Source organism: Choloepus didactylus, chromosome 3, assembly GCF_015220235.1.
Source record: "Choloepus didactylus isolate mChoDid1 chromosome 3, mChoDid1.pri, whole genome shotgun sequence".
Lineage (NCBI taxonomy): Eukaryota > Metazoa > Chordata > Mammalia > Pilosa > Megalonychidae > Choloepus > Choloepus didactylus.
In genome coordinates, this window is record NC_051309.1 from 52,680,832 (window position 1) to 52,706,814 (window position 25,983).

The 25,983-nt window shown below is 34.9% G+C and overlaps 2 protein-coding genes across 9 annotated transcripts in view; both read right to left on the reverse strand.

The window, feature by feature from the left end:
• Positions 1-1,544: 1,544 nt before the first annotated feature.
• The window catches only part of FRYL (FRY like transcription coactivator), a 289,611-nt gene continuing 265,172 nt past the window's right edge, over positions 1,545-25,983 (reverse strand). For 5 of the 8 annotated variants that reach the window (XM_037829764.1, XM_037829770.1, XM_037829766.1 and 2 more), the window contains 8 exons: positions 24,713-24,920; positions 23,020-23,169; positions 22,216-22,314; positions 8,585-8,653; positions 6,077-6,094; positions 5,163-5,273; positions 4,028-4,218; positions 1,545-3,676 (listed from right to left, as the gene is read on the reverse strand). In XM_037829764.1, the coding sequence (XP_037685692.1) occupies positions 3,418-3,676; positions 4,028-4,218; positions 5,163-5,273; positions 6,077-6,094; positions 8,585-8,653; positions 22,216-22,314; positions 23,020-23,169; positions 24,713-24,920 (1,105 nt within the window). In that variant the 3' untranslated portion in view covers positions 1,545-3,417. The remainder of the gene's footprint in view (positions 3,677-4,027; positions 4,219-5,162; positions 5,274-6,076; positions 6,095-8,584; positions 8,654-22,215; positions 22,315-23,019; positions 23,170-24,712; positions 24,921-25,983) is intronic. The other 3 variants (XM_037829768.1, XM_037829767.1, XM_037829769.1) reach the window with 3 other exon arrangements.
• LOC119529393 (transmembrane protein 126A-like) lies at positions 20,022-20,944 on the reverse strand. The gene has a single exon (XM_037829771.1). The coding sequence runs from the start codon at positions 20,567-20,569 to the stop codon at positions 20,255-20,257; it is 315 nt and encodes a 104-aa protein (XP_037685699.1). The 5' UTR covers positions 20,570-20,944; the 3' UTR covers positions 20,022-20,254.

Sequence of the window (25,983 nt, forward strand, 5' to 3'; positions counted from 1 at the left end):
CAGATATCATATTCTAGCAAGGCGAAGCCACTGTCAAACTGTTCATGCATATGACCCAAAATTTATAAAATGTGAACAAAATAGATTTTTTTTTAAAAAAGAGAAATAGAGACTAGAAGGAAACACTCTAAAATATTATATTACCTATGGGTATCAAGATAATAAACCATTCCAGTTTTTTTGTTCATATTTCCCTATATTTAATGCATTTTCTAAAGTAAGCCATGGATCACTTTGATAATTAGGTAATGCTATAAAATGTAACTATAATTAAATTTTAATATTTTATTTCTTTTCACTTAGATTATGCTGGTGTGGTGTATGGACAGTTCTCATTCATAGACCTAAATGAGGAAAGCTTATTCTGGTTTTGGTGAGTCATTCCCAAGAGAATGTATAATATTTCCTAAATTTAATGTAGGTTGTTGGGTTGTACCACACCTTCTATTTTACATCATTAAAACTAGAAAATATTTTCTAAAGTATGTAAACATATTTTGGCCTTCTAATTTTAGAAGGGGCATGGGGAACTGGCCAAATCTCTTCTTTTATTGTTTGTTTACAAACTTACTATTTCAAAATGATAAATTTAGGGGGTAAAAAAAGGTTGCATATTACAAATACTGGGCTTTAAGTCAAACTAAACAAGGTATTTAATAAACTAAGCATTTCTTAAATTTGTTAATGAATGCAAATTTTGGATTCAGAGGGACAGGAGCTAAGAAATGTTTGAAGAAAATTCCATTGCAAAAGACAATCCTAGTGAATTTGTATTTGCATCTAGCTTTCTGCTGTTATATTCATTTTCATATTATTAATAGACTTAGTAACATATAAGTAAACACAAAAAGCAAATTTCAATGGCTTTTTGAAAGATTTTGGTTTGGGTAATGTGCCGGTTTGAATGTATTGTGTCCCCCAAATGCCATTATCTTAGTGGTCTTGTGGGGCAGACGTTTTTGGTGCTGGTTAGATTTGCTTGGAATGTGCCCCACCCAGCTGTGGGTGATGATTTTGATGAGATGTTCCCATGGAGGCGTGGCCCCGCCCATTCAGGGTGGGCCTTGATCAGTGGAGCTATATAAATGAGCTGACTCAAAGAGAGAAAACTGAGTGCAGCTGGGAGTGATGTTTTGAAGAGGAGCAAGCTTGCTAGAGAGGAACGTCCTGGGAGAAAGCCATTTTGAGGCAGGAGCTTTGGAGCAGATGCCAGCTGCCTTCCTAGCTAACAGAGGTTTTCCGGACGCCGTTGGCCATCCTCTGGTGAAGGTACCCAATTGCTGAGGTGTTACCTTGGACGCTTTGTGGCCTTAAGACTGTAACTGTGTAGTGAAATAAACCCCAGTTTTATAAAAGCCTATCCATCTCTGGTGTTTTGCATTCTGCAGCATTAGCAAACTAGGACAGGTAACTAGTCAATTCAACTTATTCTGGTCTCCCTTTTTTAAAGGAAAATTTAAGAAGAGTGAAGCTAATGTTTCAAAAGTTTCTAAATGATGCACACTATAATCATTCATTCTTTCTTAAAATACAACACAAATCAATAGCTATAATGCTTTTTATTTTAACAAAAAGGATTTAAGGAGGGTGAGAAAAATAGGGGATGGTAAGATAGGATGTAAAGCATGTGTATCTCTAAGACACCACCCCTCTTTTCCTGCCCCATACCCAAATGTTATTAAATAATTTAAAGGACACCATTTACAGTACCAGAACACCATCAAAATAATTGTTTTATCAGGGTGAAAAAATACAGTGATTATGAATGTGCCGTGACCAGTTACGGAATTTTACAGGTAACCTACCTACGGCCAGCAGTCCAATGGTGTGCGCAGTGCCTTCAACCAGTGCACTTGAGCATAATTTACATTTCTGGCAGGGTCCACACTCCCAAGAAAAGGCAAAGCTAAGCATTTCATTTCTACATTCTAAACTCTGGAATCACAGAGCCCAGTTTAAAAGAAAAGTCACAGTGGATAAGAGATGCATATAAAAAATACAAGGTGTTCCTTTCAAATCAGAGGAATCGTGGGACTACATTCATTTCTTTTACAAAATGCTATTTAAAAAAGGACAGAATTCAGTTCATGTTATGCTACAGACTTGACAGTGAATAAGTATATTGCATGTTTTGGTAGTCAGTCTTTAGGCTTCCTTTCATTTTCCCCATAGCCCGAGGTTCCTTTAGGGTGAAACATGTGAGTCCTGAATAAACATATAAAAATGTATTTGCATCTCTCTTCTTGAATTCTGCAGACTTCAGAGCCTGCAAGTCATATATTCTACCACCGATGACCATGATTTTTTCTTTAGCTTTGTACACCTATTCTTGTATAACAGTGCATTGCAAAAATGTACAAGAAAATACTGGTTTTAATCTATACAGTTTCTGTAATAATTATGGAGTAAAATAAGTTAACTTTTCTAATGAGAGTTGCTGATGGGCAGCATACATGTTTATTTTACATTTTAAAGTCTCTGCAGGCATCTACTTTGGTTAGTTATCAACAATTGTAACATAAGCACTGATCAGAGAACTGAGCAGCATTCCAATAATGTTAACAGATATATTATTTCTTTTTGAAATACTGGGAAAGCCCAGTTTTAAAATATTATTAAAATGTTCTAACATTTACACACTATGAAGAGTTAGATCTAATAAAATAAAATTTCTTCAAAAATAATCTTGCAGTGCTCTTTTAGGCATGCTCTGAGACGTTATCACCAAACATCCATACCTTGAAAATATGACTATCACATATCCATACATCCCAACACACGCACACATAATTCCTTATACAGATCAAAAAAAAACAAAACAAACACACCCCAAACCCTTATCCCACATATTGAAAAATCAATGGTTTTTAAAAATAAGTCTTTTCTGTGTTTATCTATCTGACTGGATATTCTTCATGTAGATGGTTAAGCATCGATTAATTGTAGATTATGTTAATGACTGCTAGAAATCCACATAGCTTTGCAGGTCTTCAGCTAAAATAAATCAGCCTTGATTTCAGCCTCATTTCACCTGCTTTCCAATGTCTCAGTATTAGAGGCCATTATTGCAAACATTCTTGGAATTCTTTTCTTTCTCCAGAAAGTAATGTATTTGTATGCATCACTTTTAGCCCTTTTCTTTTCACATAGGTTATTTTAAGTAGTTAAAAAGTTCCTTCTTCATACAGTTACTGTGGGAGGTATTGGCAGCTATTAAAACAATTAGATTTTTTCTTCAGATGTTTGTTTTCTGACATTCTTACTTTTATATTTTGATACAGTTTGATGTTAGTTATGCTATAATTGTGACTGCTACCAGAAAAAGTTATCAGTGAGTTGCAAGGGTTCATAAAAGGTGCTTGTTAATATTCTTAATCATCTTTAGTTTAGTTTTTTTTCCTAAATGCCTGGAGATTCTCAGAATCCAGTGCTCACCAAATTTCCAATTGTTTTGGCCTGTGCTAAAAGTTGGTACGATTGCACCATGCGCAGAGACTCTCTTATTTCTAGATTAAGTTCCATCAATTTGTAGTTTGCTTCTGACATGTCCTGGTTAGAGCCTATAACTGCAAAGCTTCCTGTTTGGCCCAGTGTCTGATGATGGAAATATATGTGTACCAGCGTCTGCACAGGGTCATCTTCACAACTGCCAAATATATCATTGGGCCAAAGAGATCTGAAAATAGACAATATTTTTAAGTCCAGAGACTTAATGAAAAAATTACTAGTTAAAATTAAACTGTATTTTAAGTTAATACCTATATCAACAACAAAAATTTTCCTTGTGAATTACTGGGGAACCATTTGACTATTTGAGCAAATATATTACTGAAAATTACTGCCAGTGAAAAAAAGAATCTAAAATTCGTATCATTTTAGTGATAACTATAGAAGATACAGTCGTGTTTTCCTTTCACAAACACATGATATGGAAACATCAACTGAAAACCAAAACCCTTTAAATGAGTAAACTCCCACCCAGCCTAGATAGAAAGGTATTATTACCTTTAAATCATTCATATTTTACCTGAAAGCTTTGACCTCTGCTATAGCTGATACAAATTCCTTATTTTTCAAAGTTTCAATTAGAGAATGAATGGCAGTCTCTATAGTAGTTTGTGCAGCTTTGGAAATGTCAATTTCTTCATTTTCTGAAGCAGACTCAGCTTCTTTGAGGATACTTTCCAGCTGGGCAAGTTCCTCTGACATATTGATGACCTAAAACAAATAAATACACCTTTAAGGATCTATTAGTATATTCAGTAAACAAGGAGAGGATTTCATTTGACTGCTAGTATATACCTAATGGTAACCATTATTTTCTCTTACTTTAAAGATTATTTAAAAATGTTAAACTTAGAGGTTAATGGTAGTACATTTCAAATTCTCCACTGAGTAGAGATACATAAATGATTGCCACTAAATGGTCTTTAAATGAAAACATCCTTGATAAAGCAACAAGTTGTAATGTCTATATTGGTTTTAACATGTGATTATATATTATATCTTAGATAGTAAAAAATACAATTACTGTTATGGTGGGGATCATGAAAAAGTTTTTGACATTAAAGAATGATGGTCTTTATATTTTAAAAGGATATTTACCCAGGGTATATTATATAAACCAATATTTTCTTTTTTTTTCACAGATTTAGCAATTTTATTAAAAATTAAATTGCTTCTTCACTGACAGCTTTAGTAAAAGCACATGACAAGAGGGAAAAAGATTATTACAGTCACTACAATGGAACTTATATAGTAAATGATTTCCAACATACAAAGTGTTTTAAACATATTTGTTCTTGAGTGCATTACTGAAACTACAGAAATAAAATATGGGCAAGATGTTAGGGGGTTTCAGAATACGATTTTATGTCTTCATTGAACTGATGTGCTTTACTTGACTTTTGATTACAGATGATCTGTTGCTGCTACTGAGACCTTTAAGGTCTTGAACCTTTTAAGATGGATATCTACTGTCTTGTTTATCAACAGGTCCTGAAATAGCATGTTATTCCAAAAAGATAATTTCTAAACTGAAAAAAAAAAAAAATCACTATAAATGACTTTTGACTTAAGATATTCTAACAAGGAGACTATGTATGCATATATTTTAATTTCCTAGAATCAATTACTGATGCCTCCTACAACTGAACATTTACCTCTGCTTCATTTTTTATAGTATTTACTTGGTTGATAAGTTTACGATAGGCTTGGAACAGAAGCAGCAATTGAAAATGCAACTTGTATAACCTTCGGCAGAGCTCCAGTTCCTAGAAACAAATAACATTACATTAAATTTAGATGTCATTTTTCTGCGATATTTGACTAAACAGCATATTTCCAATAAAAATTTATAAGTAATTATGTTAAAACTGTCTTGGTATTTATTTTTCTGAAGTAAGCAAGTTAATACAATGTGTAAGCTGACGAAAGGCAGATGTGAAAGATGCTTTGAAGACTGGGATTAAAATCAAAGTTAAAGATCACGCTGGTTACATAATTCGTTTTTAGCATTGAACACATTTTCACATTAGACAAACAGAATGTCTCAGTAGGATGCTTTAAAAAGGATTCACTATTATTTAAAACTTTAAATTCACAATAAAGAGAATTTACAAATGCATAGGCTTTTGCTCCATCAATATTTATATCAAGATACATATCTCAATGTATTTCTCAACAAGTGCTTTGATAAAGCAAAATAAAACTGGATAACCCCTTTCCTATAAAGTAAGAATAGCTGGTCTTTAAAATGGGTTCATTTTTCTAAAAGAAAATTACTCTAACCTCATTGAAATCAGACTATAAAATTAACACGTGCATTTGATATTTAAAATAAGCATTTTAAAAGGAATTATATGTTAGTTATAGATTTAGAAAAAGGTGACTTTTTGTACATATGAATTATAAAATGTCATTGTTTTCATGGAGAAGGGGTATGCAAAACTGAAGCACATATTACTCTTAAAGTAGTCCATGACAAAACATTGCTAGGTCACAAGTAGACAAATGGCATGAAAACCAGTTTGTCTGACATGGTTAAGTGGTCTATAAATCAAGACAGGTCACTTACTGCTAGAATTTCCATTTGCTAAGCAAGAAGGTGAGCAGGTCACAAAAAAAAATACAAAGGAAGAAAAAGACCAAGAATTAGTGTAAGAAATCATTTTAAACTAGGGCCACGCAAGCCCCAGGCAAATTGAAGAACATATATTTTACATGCCAAAGGAAAATTTATGATGCTATTTCCAGAATAAAAGTTTTTAGATATTTACTGCAACAATTCAGGGTGGTTTTAACTCTTTGCCAAATAATAACTGAATTACTATGGTTTATTTCTGTGTAAAAAGGTACAAAGAATAAAATCAAACCAATTAGGTGAATCCTTAAAAGGTTTTTATAGCCTTTAAAAAAACAAACACACAAAACCAACTAATAACATTTTCATTAGTAAAATGGAAAATTTCTGCTTTGAAAATATGAAACTAAAATGAATTACTATTACTGTTATAGAATTGGCTTATAATCTTACATAATAAATACTTACCCACGGGAAGATTATCTCCTGTGTGGCTCACTCTAGGCTTCCTACCCTTTACTGTCTAATTAGATCCTAGGTTGCCATAATTGGTGCTGAGCCAGAGGGTAGAACATTGAAAGCAGATGTGCGTTTTAAATTGCATTCCAAATATAATTCAATAAACATCAAAAATCGAACCCAACTGGGTATGAATCAAATGAGATAACGTATGTAAAAAAAACACAGTGAATAATCTAATTTATGGACTATTTCAAAAATTATTACATTAAAATATCACAGCAATTTGGACTTGGAGAAGGACTTTTAATTAAAAAACAGTAATCGTTATAACATAAATGTAGCTTCTAAAAGTATATCTTAAAGTTTGCTTTTCTAAATAGTTTCCTCTGAAGGACTGTTTATGTAACATTTATTCCTACCAATTTAGAAGGGATTTGCTAAGCAAAGGTGAATGTTAGCTCTGTACAGCTTACCATAAATTACATGGATATTCATTCAGTACATAAACATTAGATGAGCACAGTCCAATGCCAAGCATATTAGGATATCTAATTTCTGAGATTTTATTTTATGCAAAAATTATTTAATCTCTGTACTCAGAGATTAACAACAATTTGGATTTTTAAGTATTTTTTGTCACTTCTAGCATAAATAAGATAAAACTGACTCTACATGCATATATCCAGTTACTACTTTGGGATGTAATGGAAAAGAATTAAGATGATAAAATTTATGATCACCACAATTGTAGGAGACACAAATGTACTTAATTCTATAGCTCAGAATTACCAGCAATTACTCTAAATATGCTAACAAACTGCAGTTTTTAGGTAGTAGTATACATATGCACATATTAAATGGCTGCTTTTTAAAGTATATTGAAATCTGCAAGTTCATTTTCTTTTCATTCACTCATTCAATAAATATCTGTTGATTGCTTATTATGCAAAAGACTACTGGTGCATAGGGACAGATAGTATTTAAAAGTGTGAAAATAAAGAGTAATTCAGTTTTCAGATAGCAGAAAACCTCAAGATATTGTTAACTGAATTAGACTCATGGAGATAGATCTCATTTTCTTCAAGGTAGAAGGGTTCTAACATATACTTTTACATAGAAAGAAAAACAGAGATTATACTTCTTGCTGAGGCCAGACAGTTAAATATTTAGCAAAGACAGAATTAGATACAAAGGATCTAACTCCAGTCTAGGATTAATTCCTTATCTTGCCTAATTTCTTTTCTTAAACAGATCATTTGACAGTTACTTTCTTTGTAACATAGTACAGGATTTGGAGTAAGCCTGCTCAGATTTGAATCTTAGTTCTTAATTATCTGCTTGCTGGCTTTAAGCAAATTTGACTCTCTGAGTCCCAGTAAAATGGGGATAGTTAGAGCATCTACTTGACAGAATCAAGTGTAGTTAATGAATGCATTTTCCCCATATGAAGTTTCACTCCCATTTGTAGGTCTTAACTTATCCTCACTTAATAAAATGTATGTATTATGTATTTGCACTTTTTTTTAAGAAAATATAATGTTGTTATTTTCACTAAACTTTATATTAGAGAAAAAAATTATAACTTATCCAATCAGAATTTCGCCTTTAGAGAAGCTAATACTAACTTATATAACATTACCTTTAGTTTTGCTTTCCTGACCAGAATTTATCTGCAGAATACTAATGCAGAACACTTTGGGTTTTTTTTTTGTTTTGTTTTGTTTTGTTTTTTGTTTTTTTTCACAAGAGGCAGATGCAAATAAAAGCTGACCTGGACTGTCCAGATATCCATCAAACTTATCTATTTGGCTGTTATTAAGCTTCAGTCACAAGCTGGTTGTTTGGTTTTATTAAAGTGAATTTTTCATTTCTAAGCCAATACTTCACTGAACCTAACTTTTATAAAGATTGTTCTGATAATCAAAATGAAAAGTTTTACAAATATTCTTTATTTCTAGGAATATCAAATAAGGACTGAGGAAGACCCACATTTTTTACTTGATATAGAAATACAGTAAAAACAAGAAAAAAGAAACATACCTGTGCATCTGTGTTCATCCTGTATATGTCTTCTTTGGCACCAAAAGTCCTCTTACAATTATCTAACCACTGAAGAAATATGCAACAGTAAATTTTAATTCAGTAATTATATAATGCACAATGAAACTGGTAATATAACAGCCTGTGCATATAAAACAGCAAACTTAAAAGTTAATTTGAAATTTTAGAACTGCTTGTAGACATTTACTTTCATCTTCATTTGAGGCTAAACATTATATGGAATAAACCAAAGAAAGATCATACTATAAATATAACAAAATGCATACTTGTGTGACAGTTTACTAATGATGAACTCACAATTATCAGTCTTCTATTCTAGGGAAAGAATAACCTTTGTATTGTAAATTTTATTGGAAATCTTCACAACCTATACCTGACATTGTCTAATGTAAGATGGGGAAATGAAAGATATGCTTCCCTCAGGTCAATTTAATAAAGGCAACTTAAAATTAACCAGGTCCGTTTGCTTATCAGAAGTGTAATTCTCAGAAGACTGTGGTGTCAGTTTTAATTAGTGAAACAGAAACCAAGATCCATTTTAAATCTCATTTTTATTTTTTTTCATTCCTTCTGACAGTAATAAATGATGAACATGTTTATCTCCAAAGAATATTAGCTAGAGAAGCCAAATGTGTTTTTTTGTTATCCAAGGGCTAGTCCTAAAGTTGTTTATTTACTTAAAGTATGTTTTCTTCACTCAAAAATAAAATAATAGCACTGTGGCTTAGTGGAAAAGAACACTGGAGTAATACAAATTTCAAGCTGAAGTAAAAGCTGAGAGCTTTCAAGTTAAAGCTCCTAGATTTTAACAGTTTGCTATTACTAATATTATCAGTTCTTTTGACTCTGTAGTGTTTTTTTTTGTAGTATAGTAAGCATCATATATTGAGTAAAACTGTAAGCTACATTAATTTTACTCTGTGAAAATATTTTACTACTAGATAACCATTTACAGTCTTCAATGGCAGCTTTAACTTTCTACATGAAAAGAATTACAATTAGACATCTCAGTTATTTCAAAACAATCTCTTTGACCTTATGTCCCTTTTATGCCATTCCTTCAGATTTTACTAGCTCTTAGGCTATTTGCTTGACAGCATCTCAGAAGAAAAACATGTTAGTCTTCTCTGGTGAGATACGGCTGATTGCAGCCATTGTCAAAAGCTTTTCAACAGATTTCTTTATATCAGTAAAATTCCATTGACATCTATCATGAAATTTGTGCATTAATCTTTATTGATGTTAAAATGTTTATGAATTTAATTACCATCACATACATAATCCAGCCAAAATTTGTTCAAGTATATTAATAAGTTGGAAAAGAATACTTTTAATTTATTATTTAGTTGCTTATTCTTAGTATATATATTTTTTTATATAGCATGTCTAGTGATATGGCATTTTTTCAGTACTTTTCAATGTAATTATTCTATCAAAAGAAGCTCCAACTATATAATCCCCTAGCTTCACAATGGGCTGAAGAAGACAGGTCCACATTTCCATACTTTTCCTGTCAGTGCATGTAAGACTCAGTGGATAATTTGTATATAGAGCACCCTCAAGTCCACAAATAGATCTTTCTGTCATGATGTCTTCTTTGTTCAAAGCTCAAAGGAAGATAAAATTTAACTGGGGATGTTCTGCTTCTGGACATGATGGGTTAGTTTCTATCAGACCAGTCTTCCAAAGACAACTATAAAAGCTGAATCAGCCAGGACTTGAAGAACTAAGATCTCAGAGAGCTATACCGGTTACAGTTTTCACTCTACAGGTATGTTTCTGGGCACAGAGGCTGAACAGAAAGTGGCTGTTCCAGTTTGTAAATGCTGTCGTTTTGCAAAATACCAGAAACGGACTGGCTTTTATAAAGGGGGTTTATTTAGTTACAAATTTACAGTCTGAAGGTCATGAAAATGTCCAAATTAAGGCATCAACACGAGTATACCTTCACCAAAGGAAGGCCAATGGCGTCTGGAAAACCTCTGTTAGCTGAGAAGGCATGTGGCTGGCATCTGCTGATCCCAGGTGTGTTCTAGCTCCTCTCTCAGCTCCACTGCATTCTTCAAAATGTTTCTCTTGGGGTGTTTTGTCTTCAGCTTCTCCAAAGCAAAGTGTCAGCAAAAGTCTGCTTTCAACAGCTGTCTCCAAAGTATCTCTCTTGGCTGTAGCAGCGAGCTCTTTCTGTCTGTGTGCTCTTATAAGGCTCCAGTGATTTAATTAAGACTCATGTTGAATGGGTGAGGCCATACCTCCATGGAAATAATCCAATCTGAGTTATCACCTACAGTTGAGTGGGTCACATCTCCATGGAAACAACCCATTCCAAACGTTTCAACCTAATCAGACTAAATACGTCTGCCCCCACAAGATGGCATCAAAGAACATGGCATTTTAGGGGACATAATAACACCCAAACTGGCACAGTGGCTAAAAGAGTTTGTGGCCTAAGTTTCCGGACTGGGAAACTAGGGTTTATCAAAGTTAGTAAGGTATTGAGGGCCTAGGTAAGCAGAGATTTCTAGTTTCATGGTGCTGGAGAGACAAAAATTGTTCAATTGCTACCAAGATGGTGAGGTTCTAGCAAATACTACAGACTTACAATGTGCTCCATAGAAGGTAACATCCTAAGAGTAAGGCAAACTGGAATTGAACAAAGCCTTAAACAGTTTCAAATCAACTCAATCCCTGATTGGATCAAGGTGATAATGTCCTTGTTCTGAACACAAGAAGGAAATTAAATCTTCTCTGGAGAAAAATATCATTGAGAGCTTCTAAAATTTTTCACAAATAATTTCCAACATTCCAACAAAATTCATCAGGAATACTAGGAGATACAAATCAATAACTGAATGTCAAGAGAAAAAATAAGCAATAGAAACAGATTTATAGGTGAGCCAGATATTAGAGTTATCAACCATGAACTCTGAAATAACAATGACAAAATGTTCAATGAAATAAGTGAAAAGATGGGACAATGCACCAAAAGTTGGAATTTGTACAAAAAAAAGAAAAGAAAAAATGCAGCAGGAAATTCTTGGAATGAAAAGGACCAAGTCTGAAATTAAGATTTTAGTAGTAGATTATAATTAATAGAAAAGAGGATTCGTAAATAAAAGATCAACAGAAAAGATTCAGACTGCAGCACAGAAAGAAAAAAAAAGGGAAATACAGAAATGGGGAAAAGGTCTTATATAGGTGTAACTGGTATCCCAGAAAAAAGAGGAAAGAGAATGGAGACAAAAGCACTATTTGAAGAAATATTTTCAAAAATGGTTAAAGACATCAAACCACAGAAGTACCATGACCTTCAAGCAGCATAAATACAAATAAGACCACAATAAGGCACATCGTAGTAAAACTGCTGAAAATCAAAGACAAAAGACACATTGCCTCAAGGTTAACTTTTGACAGTTAACTTTTGAACTGGCACAGAAGGCTGATGTTAATCAAAGGACATTTTTTAAGTGCAAAAGAAACAGTCACCTAGAATTGTATACCCAGTAGGAATGGGGGGAATATATTTTTAAATGAAAGTGAAATAAAGACATTTTTCTGACAAATGTGAGAGAATTGGTCAACAGCAGAGTTGGACTATAAGAAACACAAAGGGGAATATTTCAGGGAGAAAGAAAAAGGATCCCATGTGGAAGCAGAGTAATGCAGGAAGAAATGAACAGGAACTAAAAGGGTACATGTGTGGGTAGGTTCAAAAATGAATAGACTGTTTATAACAGGGTTGTAATATGTACTGGGTTAAAATATATGAAGAATTAAATGTGATAGCAGCACAAAAGATGGGAGGAGGTAAATGACCTTCAAGTATTCCAAAGTCCTTGCATTTCCCAGGAACTTGTGAAATGGTAATTTCTTGGAGATATACGGTAATCTCCAAGACAGCCACTGAAAGAATAATAAAAGTGTATGACTAAAAAAACAATTTAGAAGGAAAAACGGAATAATGAAAAATACTTGGTTGATAGAAAAGCAGACATGAAAGGAGAAAAAAGGAACAAAGAAAGTACAAGAAATATTGAGATGGTAAGTTAAGGAAGGATTCAAGGTTATTTATTTCTCCCACATAAATAGTCAACTGATTTATTCAAAAGATCATTCTCTTACCACTGCACCAAAATACTGCCTCTGTTGTAAATTACAAGACTATACATTTGTGGGTCTGTTTTTGGATTCTCTATTATATTCCATTGGCCTATTTGTCTATTCTTGTGTCAGTATAACATTGTTTTGAGCTTTCTAATAGGTCTTAGTGGCCAGAAGTACAAGTTCTCAAACTTCATTATTTTTTTTCCTTCAAGCATAAGGTTTGACAGTCTTTTTTGTAAAGGGGCAACTGTAAATATTTTAGGCTTTGAAGAATCCTACAGTCTCTGATGCGACTATCCAGCTCTGTATTGTAGTGCAAAAACAGGCAGTGGGCCAGATACGACCCGAAGGCCATAGTCTGCTGACCTGTGTTCAAGAAGCTTGTTTTCACTATTTCCCATATAATTTATTTTTGCTATTTTTCCATATAAATTTTAGAATTAGCCTGCTAATATCCAATAAAATACCACCTGAGATTTGCAATGAGATGAGCATTGAATCTACAGATCAACTTGGGGAAAACTGACATCTTTACAATATTGAGTCTTCTGACTCATGAACATGGTATAGGCCTCCACTTATTTAGGTCCTTAATTTTGCTCAGTAGTATTTGTGGGTTTTCTTTTGTGTGTGTCTGTAGAGGTCTAGCACATCTTTGGCTAATTTATTTGTAGTTATTGGATGTTTTCTGATCATATTAAAAACAGTATCTATTGCTGTATAATCATCTACCCTAAAACTTAATGGTTTAAAACAATCGTGATGATTCTTTGCATTGGCTAGGAGTTTCTTTTGGTCTTGCCAAGGGTCATTCATGAATCTACATTTATGTGATAGCTTGAGTAGGGCAGGAAGTTCCAAGGTGGCTTAACTCACATGCCTAGCATGCTGGCTGTCAGTTGGGTGGTGGTGGTCTCCATTCTCCACATGGTTTTTCATCTTTTAGCAGGACAGAGGTCAGACAGTATTCCAGAGTTTATCCTAATTTACACACTGACCAGCATGATGGTAAAAGCAAAAGCTGCAAAAGACCTCTTGATGGCTGGTCTTGGATGTATCACAGCATTGCCTCTGCTGAACTTGACTGGTCAGAGAAAGTTACAAGGCCATTTGAGATTTAAGAACTGGGGAAACAGACTATACCTTTTGATGGGAGAAGCAGCAAAGTACTGTTGCAAAGGAGGGTGGACTCAGGGAGGCATGATTCATTGGGGTCATTATTTTAATAGTCTACCACAGCTTCTAGGGTAAGTAAAGATTTCTTAAGACATGAAGGCACTACCCATAATGGGAAAGATTGATAATGTGAACTTTATTAAACTAAAAAAAGAAAAACAAAAAACTTTTGTTGATCAAAAGATGCCAAGAAGACAGTGAAAATGCAAGCCATAGAGTAGGGAAAAATATTTGCAGTACGTCTATCCAATAAAGGACCTGTATTTAGAATAAAGAACTCCTACCCATCAATAATAAAAACACAACCCATTTACAAAGACGAGCAAGGGACTTGAAAGCATAATTCACAAAAAGAACGTACCTAAGTGAAAACATCTGTATAAAAAGATGATCAACACTGGTCATCAAGGAAATGCAAAAGAATATCATGAGATACTACTGCACCAAAATGACTAACATTTTAAAAATTGGCAATACCAAGTGGTGGCAAAGATATGAAACAGGGGAAGATGGCAGAATAAGGAGTTGCAAGACTCACTCCTCTCCCCAAAACAGGTAATGGATAGGCAGAAACTGTTTAAAACAACTGTTCTGGGGGCTCCCCAGACCAGGGGAGTACTGCACAGCACCCAGGGAATGGATGAAGTCCCTGCCTTCTCAGGGATGTGGGGATAAGTTGCCGAAGAGCACAATCTACTGGGCAGGACGGGAAAGCACAAGTTCGGAGAGCTGTCGAAAAGTCCTCTTGGTGAAAATCACCATCTTCTGGGCAGGCCAGAAATGCATACCCTTTGGAAGCTGAAATAAAGGCCTTTTGGTGACTTTCCTGACTCTCCACCCAGGGCTCCTTGTAACTGGTCTGCACCCCCAGTACGGGTCCCTGGTCCTGTTTTGGCTGGGAAATACCAATAAATCAAAGAAGATAAGTCAAAGAAGAGCCTCAATACAAATCAAATCAATAACAAAATCCTAAACGAAAGAAAAACTGACCTAAGAATAATCTGATCAAGATAGTCAGATGCCCAGATAGCAGCAAAAAATTACAAGCCACACTAAGAAACAGAAAGACATGGGCCAAAGTAACAAATTAAAACTTCAGATGAGGTACAGAATTTGAAACAACTAATCAGTGATGTTCAAACAAATCTAAATCAATTCAAGTAGATGAAGGAAAATACGGCTAAAGAGATAAAGGATATTAAGAAGACACAGGTGAGCATAAAGAAGAATCTGAAAGTATAAAAAGAAAATAACAGAAATCATAGAAATAAAAGGAACAACAGAATAGATTAAAAATACACTAGAGGCATACAACAGCAGATTTGATCAGGCAGAAAAGATCACTGACCTAAATGACAAGATATCCGAAACTGAACAGAAGAAAGAACAGATAGGGAAAAGACTGGAAAAATTTGATGAGGATTTCAGGGAGCTAAATGACAGCAAGAGCACAAACATATATATGTCATGGGTGTCCCAGAAGGAGAAGAGAAGGGAAAGGGTGTGGAAAAAACATTTGAGGAAATAATGGCTGAAAACTTCCCAACTCTTAATGAAAGACATAAATATACATAGCCAAGAACAGCAACATACTTCAAACAGAATAAATCCAAATAGACCTACTCCAAGATACATACTAACCATACTGTCAACTGACAAAAATAAAAAGAGAATTCTGAAAGCAGCAAGAAAAAAGCAGTCCATCACATCCAAGGGATGCTCATTAACACGAAGGGCTGAATTTTCCTCAGAAACAACAGAGATGAGAATCCAGTGGTATGACATTATTTCAGGTACTGAAAGAGAAAACTGCCAGCTAAGAGTTCTTTATCTGGCAAAACTGTCCTTAAAAAAGAGGGAGAGTTTAAAATATTCACAGATAAACAGAAGCTGAGAGTATTTGTTAACAAAAGAACTGCCTTCCAAGAAATACTAAAGGGAATTCTGCAGTCTGAAAAGAAAAGACAGGAAACAGTGGCTTGGAGGAGAGTATAGAAACGAAGATTATCAGAAGGGTAACTCAAAGGGTAAAAAGAGAGGCAAAAGTAAGATATGCCATATAAAAGCAAAAAGATAAAATGGTTGACGTAAGTACAGCCTTTACAGTAAAAACACTGAATGTTAATGGATTAAACTCCCCAATCAGAAGGCACAGCTAGGCAGAATGGATAACAAAATATGATCCATCTATATGCTGTCTACAAGAGACTCACCTTAGACCCAAGGATACAAATAGGTTGAAAGTGAAAGGCTGGAAAAATATATTACATACAAACAGTAACCACAAAAGAGCTGGGGTAGCTATACCAATATCAAAAAAATAGGCTTTAATGCAAAACTGTTATAAGAGACAAAGAAGGACACTATATATTAATAAAAGGGGCAATCCCACCAAGAAAAAATAACAATCATAAATATTTATGCATCTAATCATGCATGGTGCCCCATAATACACAAGGCAAACACTGGCAAAGCTAAGGGGAAAAATAGAAGTCTCTACAATAATAATTGAAGACTTCAATACATCAGTCTCATCAATAGCTAGAACATCTAGACAGAGGTTTAATAAGGAAACAGAGAACTTTAATAATATGATAAATGAACCAGACCTAACAGACACATACAGTACATTATACCCCCAAATAGCACAATATACATTCTTCTCAAGTGCTCATGGATCATTTTCCAGGATAGACCACATGTTGGGTCACAAAAAAGGTGTAAATAAATTTAAAATGATTGAAATTACACAAAGTACTTTCTCTGCTATAATGTATTGAAGCTGGAAATCAGTAATAGGCAGAGAACTGGAAAATTCAAAAATACATGGAAGTTAAACACATTATTAAACAATCAGTGGGTCAAAAAAGAAATTGCAAGAGAAATCAGTGAATAACTTGAGACAAATGAAAAGGAGAACATAACATATCAAAACTTTTGGGATGCAGTGAAGGCAGTGTTGAGAGGGAAATTTAGAACCCTAAATGCCTACATTAATAAGGAAGAAAGAGTTAGAATCAAAGACCTAACTGCACCCCTGGCGGAACTAGAAAAAGAATAGTAAACTAATCCCAAAGCAAGCAGAAGGAAAGAAATAAAATTTAGAGCAGAAATAAATGAAATTGAGAACAAACGGAAACAATAGAGACGATCAACAATCCCAAAAGTTGGTTCTTTGAAAGGATCAACAAAATTGACAAACCTAGACTGACCAAGAAAAAAAGAGAAGACGCAAATAAAATCAGAAATGAGAGGGAGGTCATTACCCTGGACCCTCTAAAAATAAAAAGATCATAATAGGATACTATGAACAACTGTATGCCAATAAATTAGACAACTTAGATGAAATGCACAAAATTTCCTAGAAACACACAACAGCCTACATTTACTCTAGGAGAAACAAAAGACTTCAACAAAGCAATTCTGTACAAGTGAAGAGACTGAACCTATCAAACACCTCCAAACAAAGGAAAGTCCAGGACCAGATGGCTTCACATGTGAATTCTACCAATCATTCCAAGAATTAATACCAATCCTGCTCAAACTCTTCCAATAACACTGAAGAGGAGGGAAAAGTATCTAACTCATTCTATGCCACCAACATCACCCTAACACCAAAGCCAGATAAAGATACTACAAGAAAATAAAATTACAGGCCATGCTGTCTAATGAATATAGATGCAAAAATCCTCAACAAAATACTTGCATATCAAATCCAACAGCACATTAAAAGATTCACACACCATGATCAAGTGAATTTTATCCCAGACATGCAAGGGTAGTTGTACACAAGAAAATCAATTAATGTAATATACCACGTTAACAAATCAAAGGGGGAAAAACACATGATCATCTTGATTGACAGAGAAAAGGCACTGGATAAAATCCAATATCCTTTCTTGATGAAAACACTTTGAAATATAGGAATAGAAGGAAACTTCCTCAACATGATAAAGGGCAAATATGAAAAACCCACAGCTAATATAGTCCTCAATGGTAAACGACTGAAAGCTTTCCCTCTAAGATCTGGAACGAGACAAGGATGCCCACTGTCACCATTGTTACTCACCATTGTCCTAGAAGTTCTAGATAGAGCAGGTAGGCAAGAGAAAGAAATAAAGTGAATCTAACTTCAAAAGGAAGAACTACAACTTTCACTATTTGCAGAAGACATGATCCTATATATTGAAAGTACTGAAAAATCTACAACAAAGCTACTAGAGCTAGTAAACAAATTCAGCAAGATGCCGGCGTACAAGAGCAACACACAAAAATCTGTAGTGTTTCTAATATACTAGTAAGGAACAAACTGAGGAGGAAATCAAGAAAAAAAAATTCCATTTACAATAGCAACCTAACAAATCAAATCTCTAGGAATAAATTTAATCAAGAATATAAAAGACCTATACACAGAAAACTATAAAACATTGCTAAACGAAATCAAAGAAGACCTAAATAAATGACAGATATTCCATGTTCATGGATTGCAAAACTAAATATCGTTAAGATGTTAATTCTACCCCAACTGCTTAAAGATTCAACACAGTCCCAACCAATTCCAATGGCCTACTTGACAGGAGTGGAAAAGTCAATTATCAAATTTATTTGGAAGGGTAAGGAGCCCTGAATAACCAAAAACATCTTGAGAAAGAAGAATGAAGTTGGAGGACATATTACCAAAAAAAAAAAAAAAAAAGCATATTACACAGCTACAGTGGTCAAAACAGCATGGTACTAGCACAAATATAGACACACTGATCAATGGAATTGGACTGAGAGTTCAAATAGTACATATTCTATTTTCAGCTGGCCAAGTTCACTCAACTGGGACAGATCAGTCTCTTCAACAAATGCTTCTGGAAGAACTGGATATCCTTATCCAAAAGAATGAAAGAGGACCCCTATCTCATACCTTATATAAAAATTACCTTAAAGGGGATCAAAGACCTAAATATAAGAGTCAGGACCATAAAACTCATAGAAGAAAATGTAGGGAAGCCTTTTGAAGATCTTGTGGTAGGTGGTGGTTTCTTAGACCTTACAAAGAAAGCGTAAGCAATGAAAGAAAAAATAGGTAAATGGGACCTCCTCAAAACAGAAGACTTTTGTACTTCAAAGGACTTTATCAAAAGGTGAAAAGGCAACTACTCAATGGGAGAAAATATTTGGAAACCACATATCTGATAAGGGTTGATGAACATGGGACAACTATATAACATAGTGAACCTGTGTGGGCAATGAAGGTGTTTAATAGTCATTATAAGAATATTCATCCATCAACTAGAACAAATGTATGTCACTGTTTCAAAGTATTAATAATAGGGTAGGCAAATGGGGAAAAATACACCTAATGCAAACTATGGACTATAGTTAACAGTAATATATTCTTCCATCAATTATAACAAAGGTAACAGACCAATGCCAAGTATCAATAATAGGACATTATAAGGGGCATGGGGTTTTTCTCTTTGGAGCAATGAAAATGGTCTAAAATTCACTGTGATAATTAAAGTCCAACACTATGAATATACTGAGAGCCACTGACTGTACCTGTGGGATGGACTGTATGGTAGGTGAATAAAACTGCTTAAAAAAACAAAAGATATGAAGCAACCATAATTCCAGTATGTACTTCTTGTGGGACGGTAATTGATACAACTTCTTTTGGAAAATTGCTTGGCAGAATCTACTGAAGTTAAATATATGTATACCCTATAACCCAGTAATTTCATTCCCAGGTAGATACTCAACAGAAATGCAAACAGACATATACAAAAGACATATATATTCAAGAATGTACAAAGCAGTATTATTTGTAGGATGGCCAGATCTTGCCTGATACTTGTTTGATCTTGAAAGCCCTTTTCTCTACTCCAATTCCTTCTGTGCAAATATAACTCCTTCCTATAAGCAGAGAAAACTTCACTATGCTAAGTCTTTTCTCTTATGATATTCTCTACCTGAAATAAATCCCCAGTCCAAAATTAACCATTTGTCAGGACCAAGGGTCAGACACCCACCTCAAGAATTTTTCCTACTAGCTGAAAGTGATCTCTTTTTGGAAATCACATTACTTGGTCTGCATCGGTTCACTATTGGACCTGTACCATCTTGGGCAGTCTCTCTCATTGCCAGTACTCTTTATAGCTATCACTTACCAGACATTTTACCTATGTTACCCTAATTACTCATATATAGTATTTGTGCTTTATATTCCTATGTAGAATATTTAGGGAACAGAATTGTATCTAGAATATTTTAAATTATTTTTTATTTTTACCATTTTATTCTTGTGTACATCTCTGCTTAAAATTATTGAATTTTTAGGCCAGGTTCACATGACTGAAGGAATTTTATGAGTGGTTTTATTGTCTAGATCCAAGGTATGCTGCAAACAGTCTGGAGCAGAATGGGAAATAACATCTTTTTAAAGACAGGGTTGGAAATTCTAACCCAGTAGGTTAAGGTGTTTCCTTTCTTTGGTAGCATGGCTGACACATATCTAGCTGCTAGGCCACCATTCATAAGAACAGCCAAGAAAACAGGATACAGACCACCAAAAACAAGACCAACCAATCCACCCCGTGTTACAGTACAGGTCTCACAATTCAAATCACCTGTACTCACAGATAAACTGACAAAACTTGGGTAAGATACATATGCTGTAAAAAACGGGATCACCACCATTGGTCAGCCCGCAGCTATATAGGCCTATGTCACATTTAAGACACATCGAAAGACTGTTTGCTATTAGTCCACAGAGGCAGCGTTAAGTGAAGTTGGCTAATTTTTCTGGTTATGATATTGAAAGTTGTTAAGCTTTCCTTGATAGTATCATGTGGCTCATGATTTTCCACCTTAAGCCTTCTGTTCCCTTCCTCTCAGCCAGTTCTGCCTTTCTGTCCTTTAGCCATGCCAGGACTCACAGCAACCTCCACTGCTCTCACATCTCGGAGTAGCCATCTTTGGCTGATACCCTATCCAGAATATTTAGGAACACTTATACTTTATTTTTCATAGGCTTTTACATGTGACAGGTAATTAATATTTGTACTGGTTTGTATATATTATGTCCCCCAGAAAAAGCCATGTTCTTTCTTTGATGCAGTCTTGTGGGGGCAGACATATTAGTAGGGATTACATTCAAACGTTTGGATTAGGGTGTTTCCGTGGAGATGCGCCCCACCCAACTGTGGGTGATGACTCTGACTGGATGATTTCCATGGAGGGGTTGCCCCACCCATTCGGGGTGAGTCTAAATTAAATCACTGGAGCCATATAAATGAGCTGACAGAAGGAATTCAATGCAGCTGAGAGTGACATTTTGAAGAGGAGCTACAGCCAAGAGGGACACTCTGAAAAATGCACAGGAGCTGAGAGCTTATAGAGACATTTTGGAGATGGCCTTGGAAAGCAGACTTTTGCTCCAGAGAAGCTAAGAGAAGCTAAGAGAAGACAAACACCCCAAGAGAACTAAGAGTGCCGTTTTTGAGGAGCTGAAGCCTAGAGAGGAACATCCTGAGAGAAAGCCATTTTGAAAGCAGAACTCTGGAGCAAACACCAGCCACATGCCCTCCCAGTTAACAGAGATTTTCCAGATGACAGTGGGCATCCTCCAGTGAAGGTACCCGATTATTAATGCGTCACCTTGGCCACTTTACAGTGTGTAACCAAATAAACCCCCTTTTATAAAAGCCAATCCATCTCTGGTGTTTTGCATTCTGGCAGCATTAGCAAACTAGAACAATATTAATGAAAGACACATCTTCTATTTTAGGAAAACAAAGTCTATGTAATAAACAGTTTATATGAAAGTGAGCAGCACATTTTTCTTTACACTTTTCTGCCTCTGCCAAGTGAAAATATACTGGATTTACCCTCAGGGACTGAAAACATTTCTTAGCAAATAAGATCTGTAATCTACTCCACACCCATTTCTCCCTTTGCTTGCCCATGTACATGTACAACATCACAGGAAAAAGATCACAACTTTGCACAGGCTGCAGATTTTCTATACCACAAGGCTGTAATGCATTCTCAGAGAAATACTGCTTTTATTCCCCCATGTACTGTATTGAGAGCAGTTATGCAGTTTCCATCTAAAACTTTTTTTATAAAGCTATGGTTTCTTGTTGTGCTCTGAGTAGGTCGACTTCTAAAAGCCAAAGACAGGAATTCACAGGACAGAAATGTCAAAGGCTCCACCATTCAAGGCAAAATCCTGAGGCAAGTGCTAAGAGGTCCTCCTTTTTGTTTGGGCTATTCTGCTGCCAGGTTACAGGTAGAGATCAAAAGCAAACTATTTTTTTCACATGGTGAGAAAAGAGACTAACCTGCTCTGCTGCTTCTCTTTTGGCATTGTATGTATCCAGGTGTTCTTGCAACTCCAATACACTGAACTTGAGTGTTTCTAGCAAACCACAGGACATCAGCTGTCAAATCGGAAACACATGGGTCCAGGTTAACAATTTCTGATCCCAGTGATGAGACTGACAACTTTTGAGTCACGGAATTTCTGTTAATTGATTTTGGGCCCAACTTATACTCAGTTCCTTATTACGGGCTGACCTTCCCTGAAACAGGATAAGTGTATAGTGGGATTTCAGGGAGATCAGCAAGGACAAGTACCCCTTCAAATGCTTTCCACTACCAACTCAGGCAAAAAATGGCATGCCAGACCAGTATATACCGTAAGGGTATCATCACCCTTGAGGCTTTTTAAACCTTAATTTAATATAAATATTTAAAATATAATCTACAAGTGTGCTTGGAAACATGTCAGGGGAAGACCAAGGAGCCATGAGTACTCCATGGGAGGGGAGGTCTAGACCTCTCCTACTCACTTCTATTCAAGAATCAGGGAAATGTTAAAAGTACACATCTCTAGAGCATGGCTCTTTAACATCCCCATCTGGGACTCTATGAAGGATGAGGACAAGGAGGGGTTGGTCAGAATCAGAAATAGTCACAAGTCACTGCATATAATATACTGGAATTGCATTTTGCCAAATATTTATAATGAAGTTGAAAATATGAACCATGACACCTTAGAATTCTGAATTACTTTTTAAAAGACCATTTACAGAATGATGCCATTTAAATTTAGTCTTTATAATAAGCCCTCATTAGAAACTTACTGTTTCAGCATCCACAAAGACTGTTGGACATTCTGAACACATCATCATCACTTCCAATGAACTTCTAAATTTGGTACCGACGCGCTGCAGACTCTCACCAAGAAAGCTGACTGCCTCATTAGTTATCTCTCCAAACTTTCTTTGAATTGTCTATGGTGCAAAGAAACAATAAAAAGCTTAGGACTACTTAAGAAGGTTTGTTCCCATCTGTAAGTAAAGAGGCATAATTAGGGCAAATCCTTATTTTTAAGTTCTTATTTTAATGATATGTAGAATTCTATTAACTGATGTATACATACTTGTTTTTATGTTTTTCCTTAGAAACATGTTAATTTCTAAAAATGATCAAAAATTTACAAAATAGTATTACTGAACAAAAGAAACCAATGATACTTGCCATTTATCTCCCCACTCCTGGGATTTGTTTATTAGGAGAGACAAAGGGAATGCATGCTACATATCCTTGAAAATAAAGACCTCATCATATCTGAGGAATTAGCTCTTCTAAGATTAAAAGGTCTACCTGTAAGAAACTTGGTAAATGTGTCTACTAAACTTGGCTATGAGCCGCCATCTGATTTAACTTTAATTAAAGTAATAAAAATGCATTACTGGTAGTATCTCCTCAGAAATAAAAAAAATTCATTCACATAAACCAGACAGTGCCTGACCCACAGTAAGTACTCAATGACTTAGACTGTATTATCAGTAGTATAAATATTATACAAGGTTAATGTGTACCTACATTTAAATTAGGTGGCATTATGATTAGTTAAAAAACAAAGCATAAACCATAGTCTCACTCATCAAGAAACTTACTATATCAGTGGAAAGAAAAGAATATAAACAGAAAACCAAGTAACAATACAAAGTACACAATTAAATAAATAAATGCTCCAGTTAACGAGCACCAAAAAACTTCTAGGAGAGAGGGACTGGAGGTTGGGAAAGCATCAGTGAGAAGATGTACTTGAGAAGTCTTTCAAGACGGGCAAATTTGCTTAGGTAGAGAGGAAAGGTGGTAGGTAGTTTAGAAGGCATTGACTTAAATGGCACTATTTCTTGATCCTTAGATTCCCTATCTATAAAATGCTGAAAACAATAATATCTGCTTTCCATGGGGCTGTTGTATTAATTTAAATACTTAATGTAAAGCATTAAGCATAGTGTCCAGCTGGTAGTGAGTACTCAATAAATGTTAGCTGATATTATTAATGGTTTTTAATGTTGGAAGGAAACTTAATAGCTAATAGTTTTAAGGGCCTCACACATAATGAAAGTGCCACGTACAGTTAATTCACTATAAGTTGTTTTACTAAAATGAATGTAAGCTCCTTGAAGGCAGGGGTTGTGCAATATATTTCTTGGGTATCCCTGATGGTGCCCAGAAGAAAATACATTTGTTGTTGTTTTGAAGTTTTGCTGAACCTCCTTAGGGGAGAAACCTATACTAATCGTTGCATTCAGTATCAGCAGTACCACAATGTGAAATATTTAAAGTATTATTAGTACATTATTATTATTAAATATTGCACAAATGCAAATATTAAAGTATCATTAGTAGATTAGGAAAAAACCCTTTTTTAAAAGAAAATCACTAGGGACGTTAAATTTTGAGATACTGATTTCAGAAGAGAAACCATAACTTTATCAGGTAATATAATATAAATTCAGAAACCATAACCCCACTGACCTGAAACAGCCGAGAAAACACATGAAAAGTAAACACTGCACAGGACCCATCGTTGTCAGACAGCATCTGATTGACATGGCAGCGCCAGGCTTCTTCTTCATCATCATACGCCACTGGCTGAAAAGCAGCTATTATGGCAGAAAGAAATGGTGACGGCAGAGGTGATGTCTGTGCTTCTGGAAAACCATCTGGCTCTTCTTCATCCTGACTGTTGGCACAAATATCACAGTAGTCACAATACTATCTTAAAAGAATAGACTTGATTACTTAAACGTTTAAGTCATTCAGCATAGCTTTCTTTTTTATTCATATGCACACATTAATTTAGAAAAGACAACCTAAACTGTAAGAAAGCAGATAATAAGCAAATTTCTGTGTTCTTTCTGTTTAGCATTTCAGAACTAGAAATCTAATTTCATTCAGATTCTGCTTTAAAACAACCCAAGCCCTTTAGTCTGCCAACACTGGATTAATTTCGGTAATTTCTTTGAATACTACAGATCAGAATGCTTTCTTCTTAAATGGTTGATTTTGGAAGGTTTTTATTCAAACAGCTCCAAATTGATGGTAATAATAACAAAAAAGAAGTCGAGCATATACTTTTCTGTGAAGGGCTGTGCTAACTGTTTCATATGGATTAGTTCATTAACTCTTCACACAACTCTACATGGGTTATCTACTATTGTTACCCTGATTCTACAGATGAGAAAACAGGTTCAGTAAGGTGAAATAATGTGCTTAGGTTATTGGGTAGGAAATGACAGAGTCAAAATATGAACCCAGGACTACAAGTCAAAAGCCTTGCCACAATGTATACTGCCAACTCAGTTACTTCACGAGCACATACTATGTGCCTTAGCTGTATGGCAGACAACAGATTTGACTCAAAAGAAATGTAAGACATAGCCATTTCCTTTGAGGATTTTATAATCCCAGTAGTCAGATAATAAATACAAGTAATGTAACAATGAAAAAAAGATGACAATGTATCTGAGTTGGACATCCTGTAAGGAAAATGTATAACTCTAGTTCTTAAAGATGAAGAATTTGTGTCAGATACTCCATAAAGAAATTTTTACCCAAGGTCTTAAAATTGCGTGGTCCACTTTATAAGATGGCTCTATAAGCTCTATAAGGCTTTCCAGAATCATGGAGGAAATCATATGGGAGAGACATGGGTTTAGAATGGGGAAAAAGCAAAATAAAGCAGACATTTGAAATGAAAACTTAAATTATACCTCTAAAAGTTTGCTTTTAAACACGTCACTGTG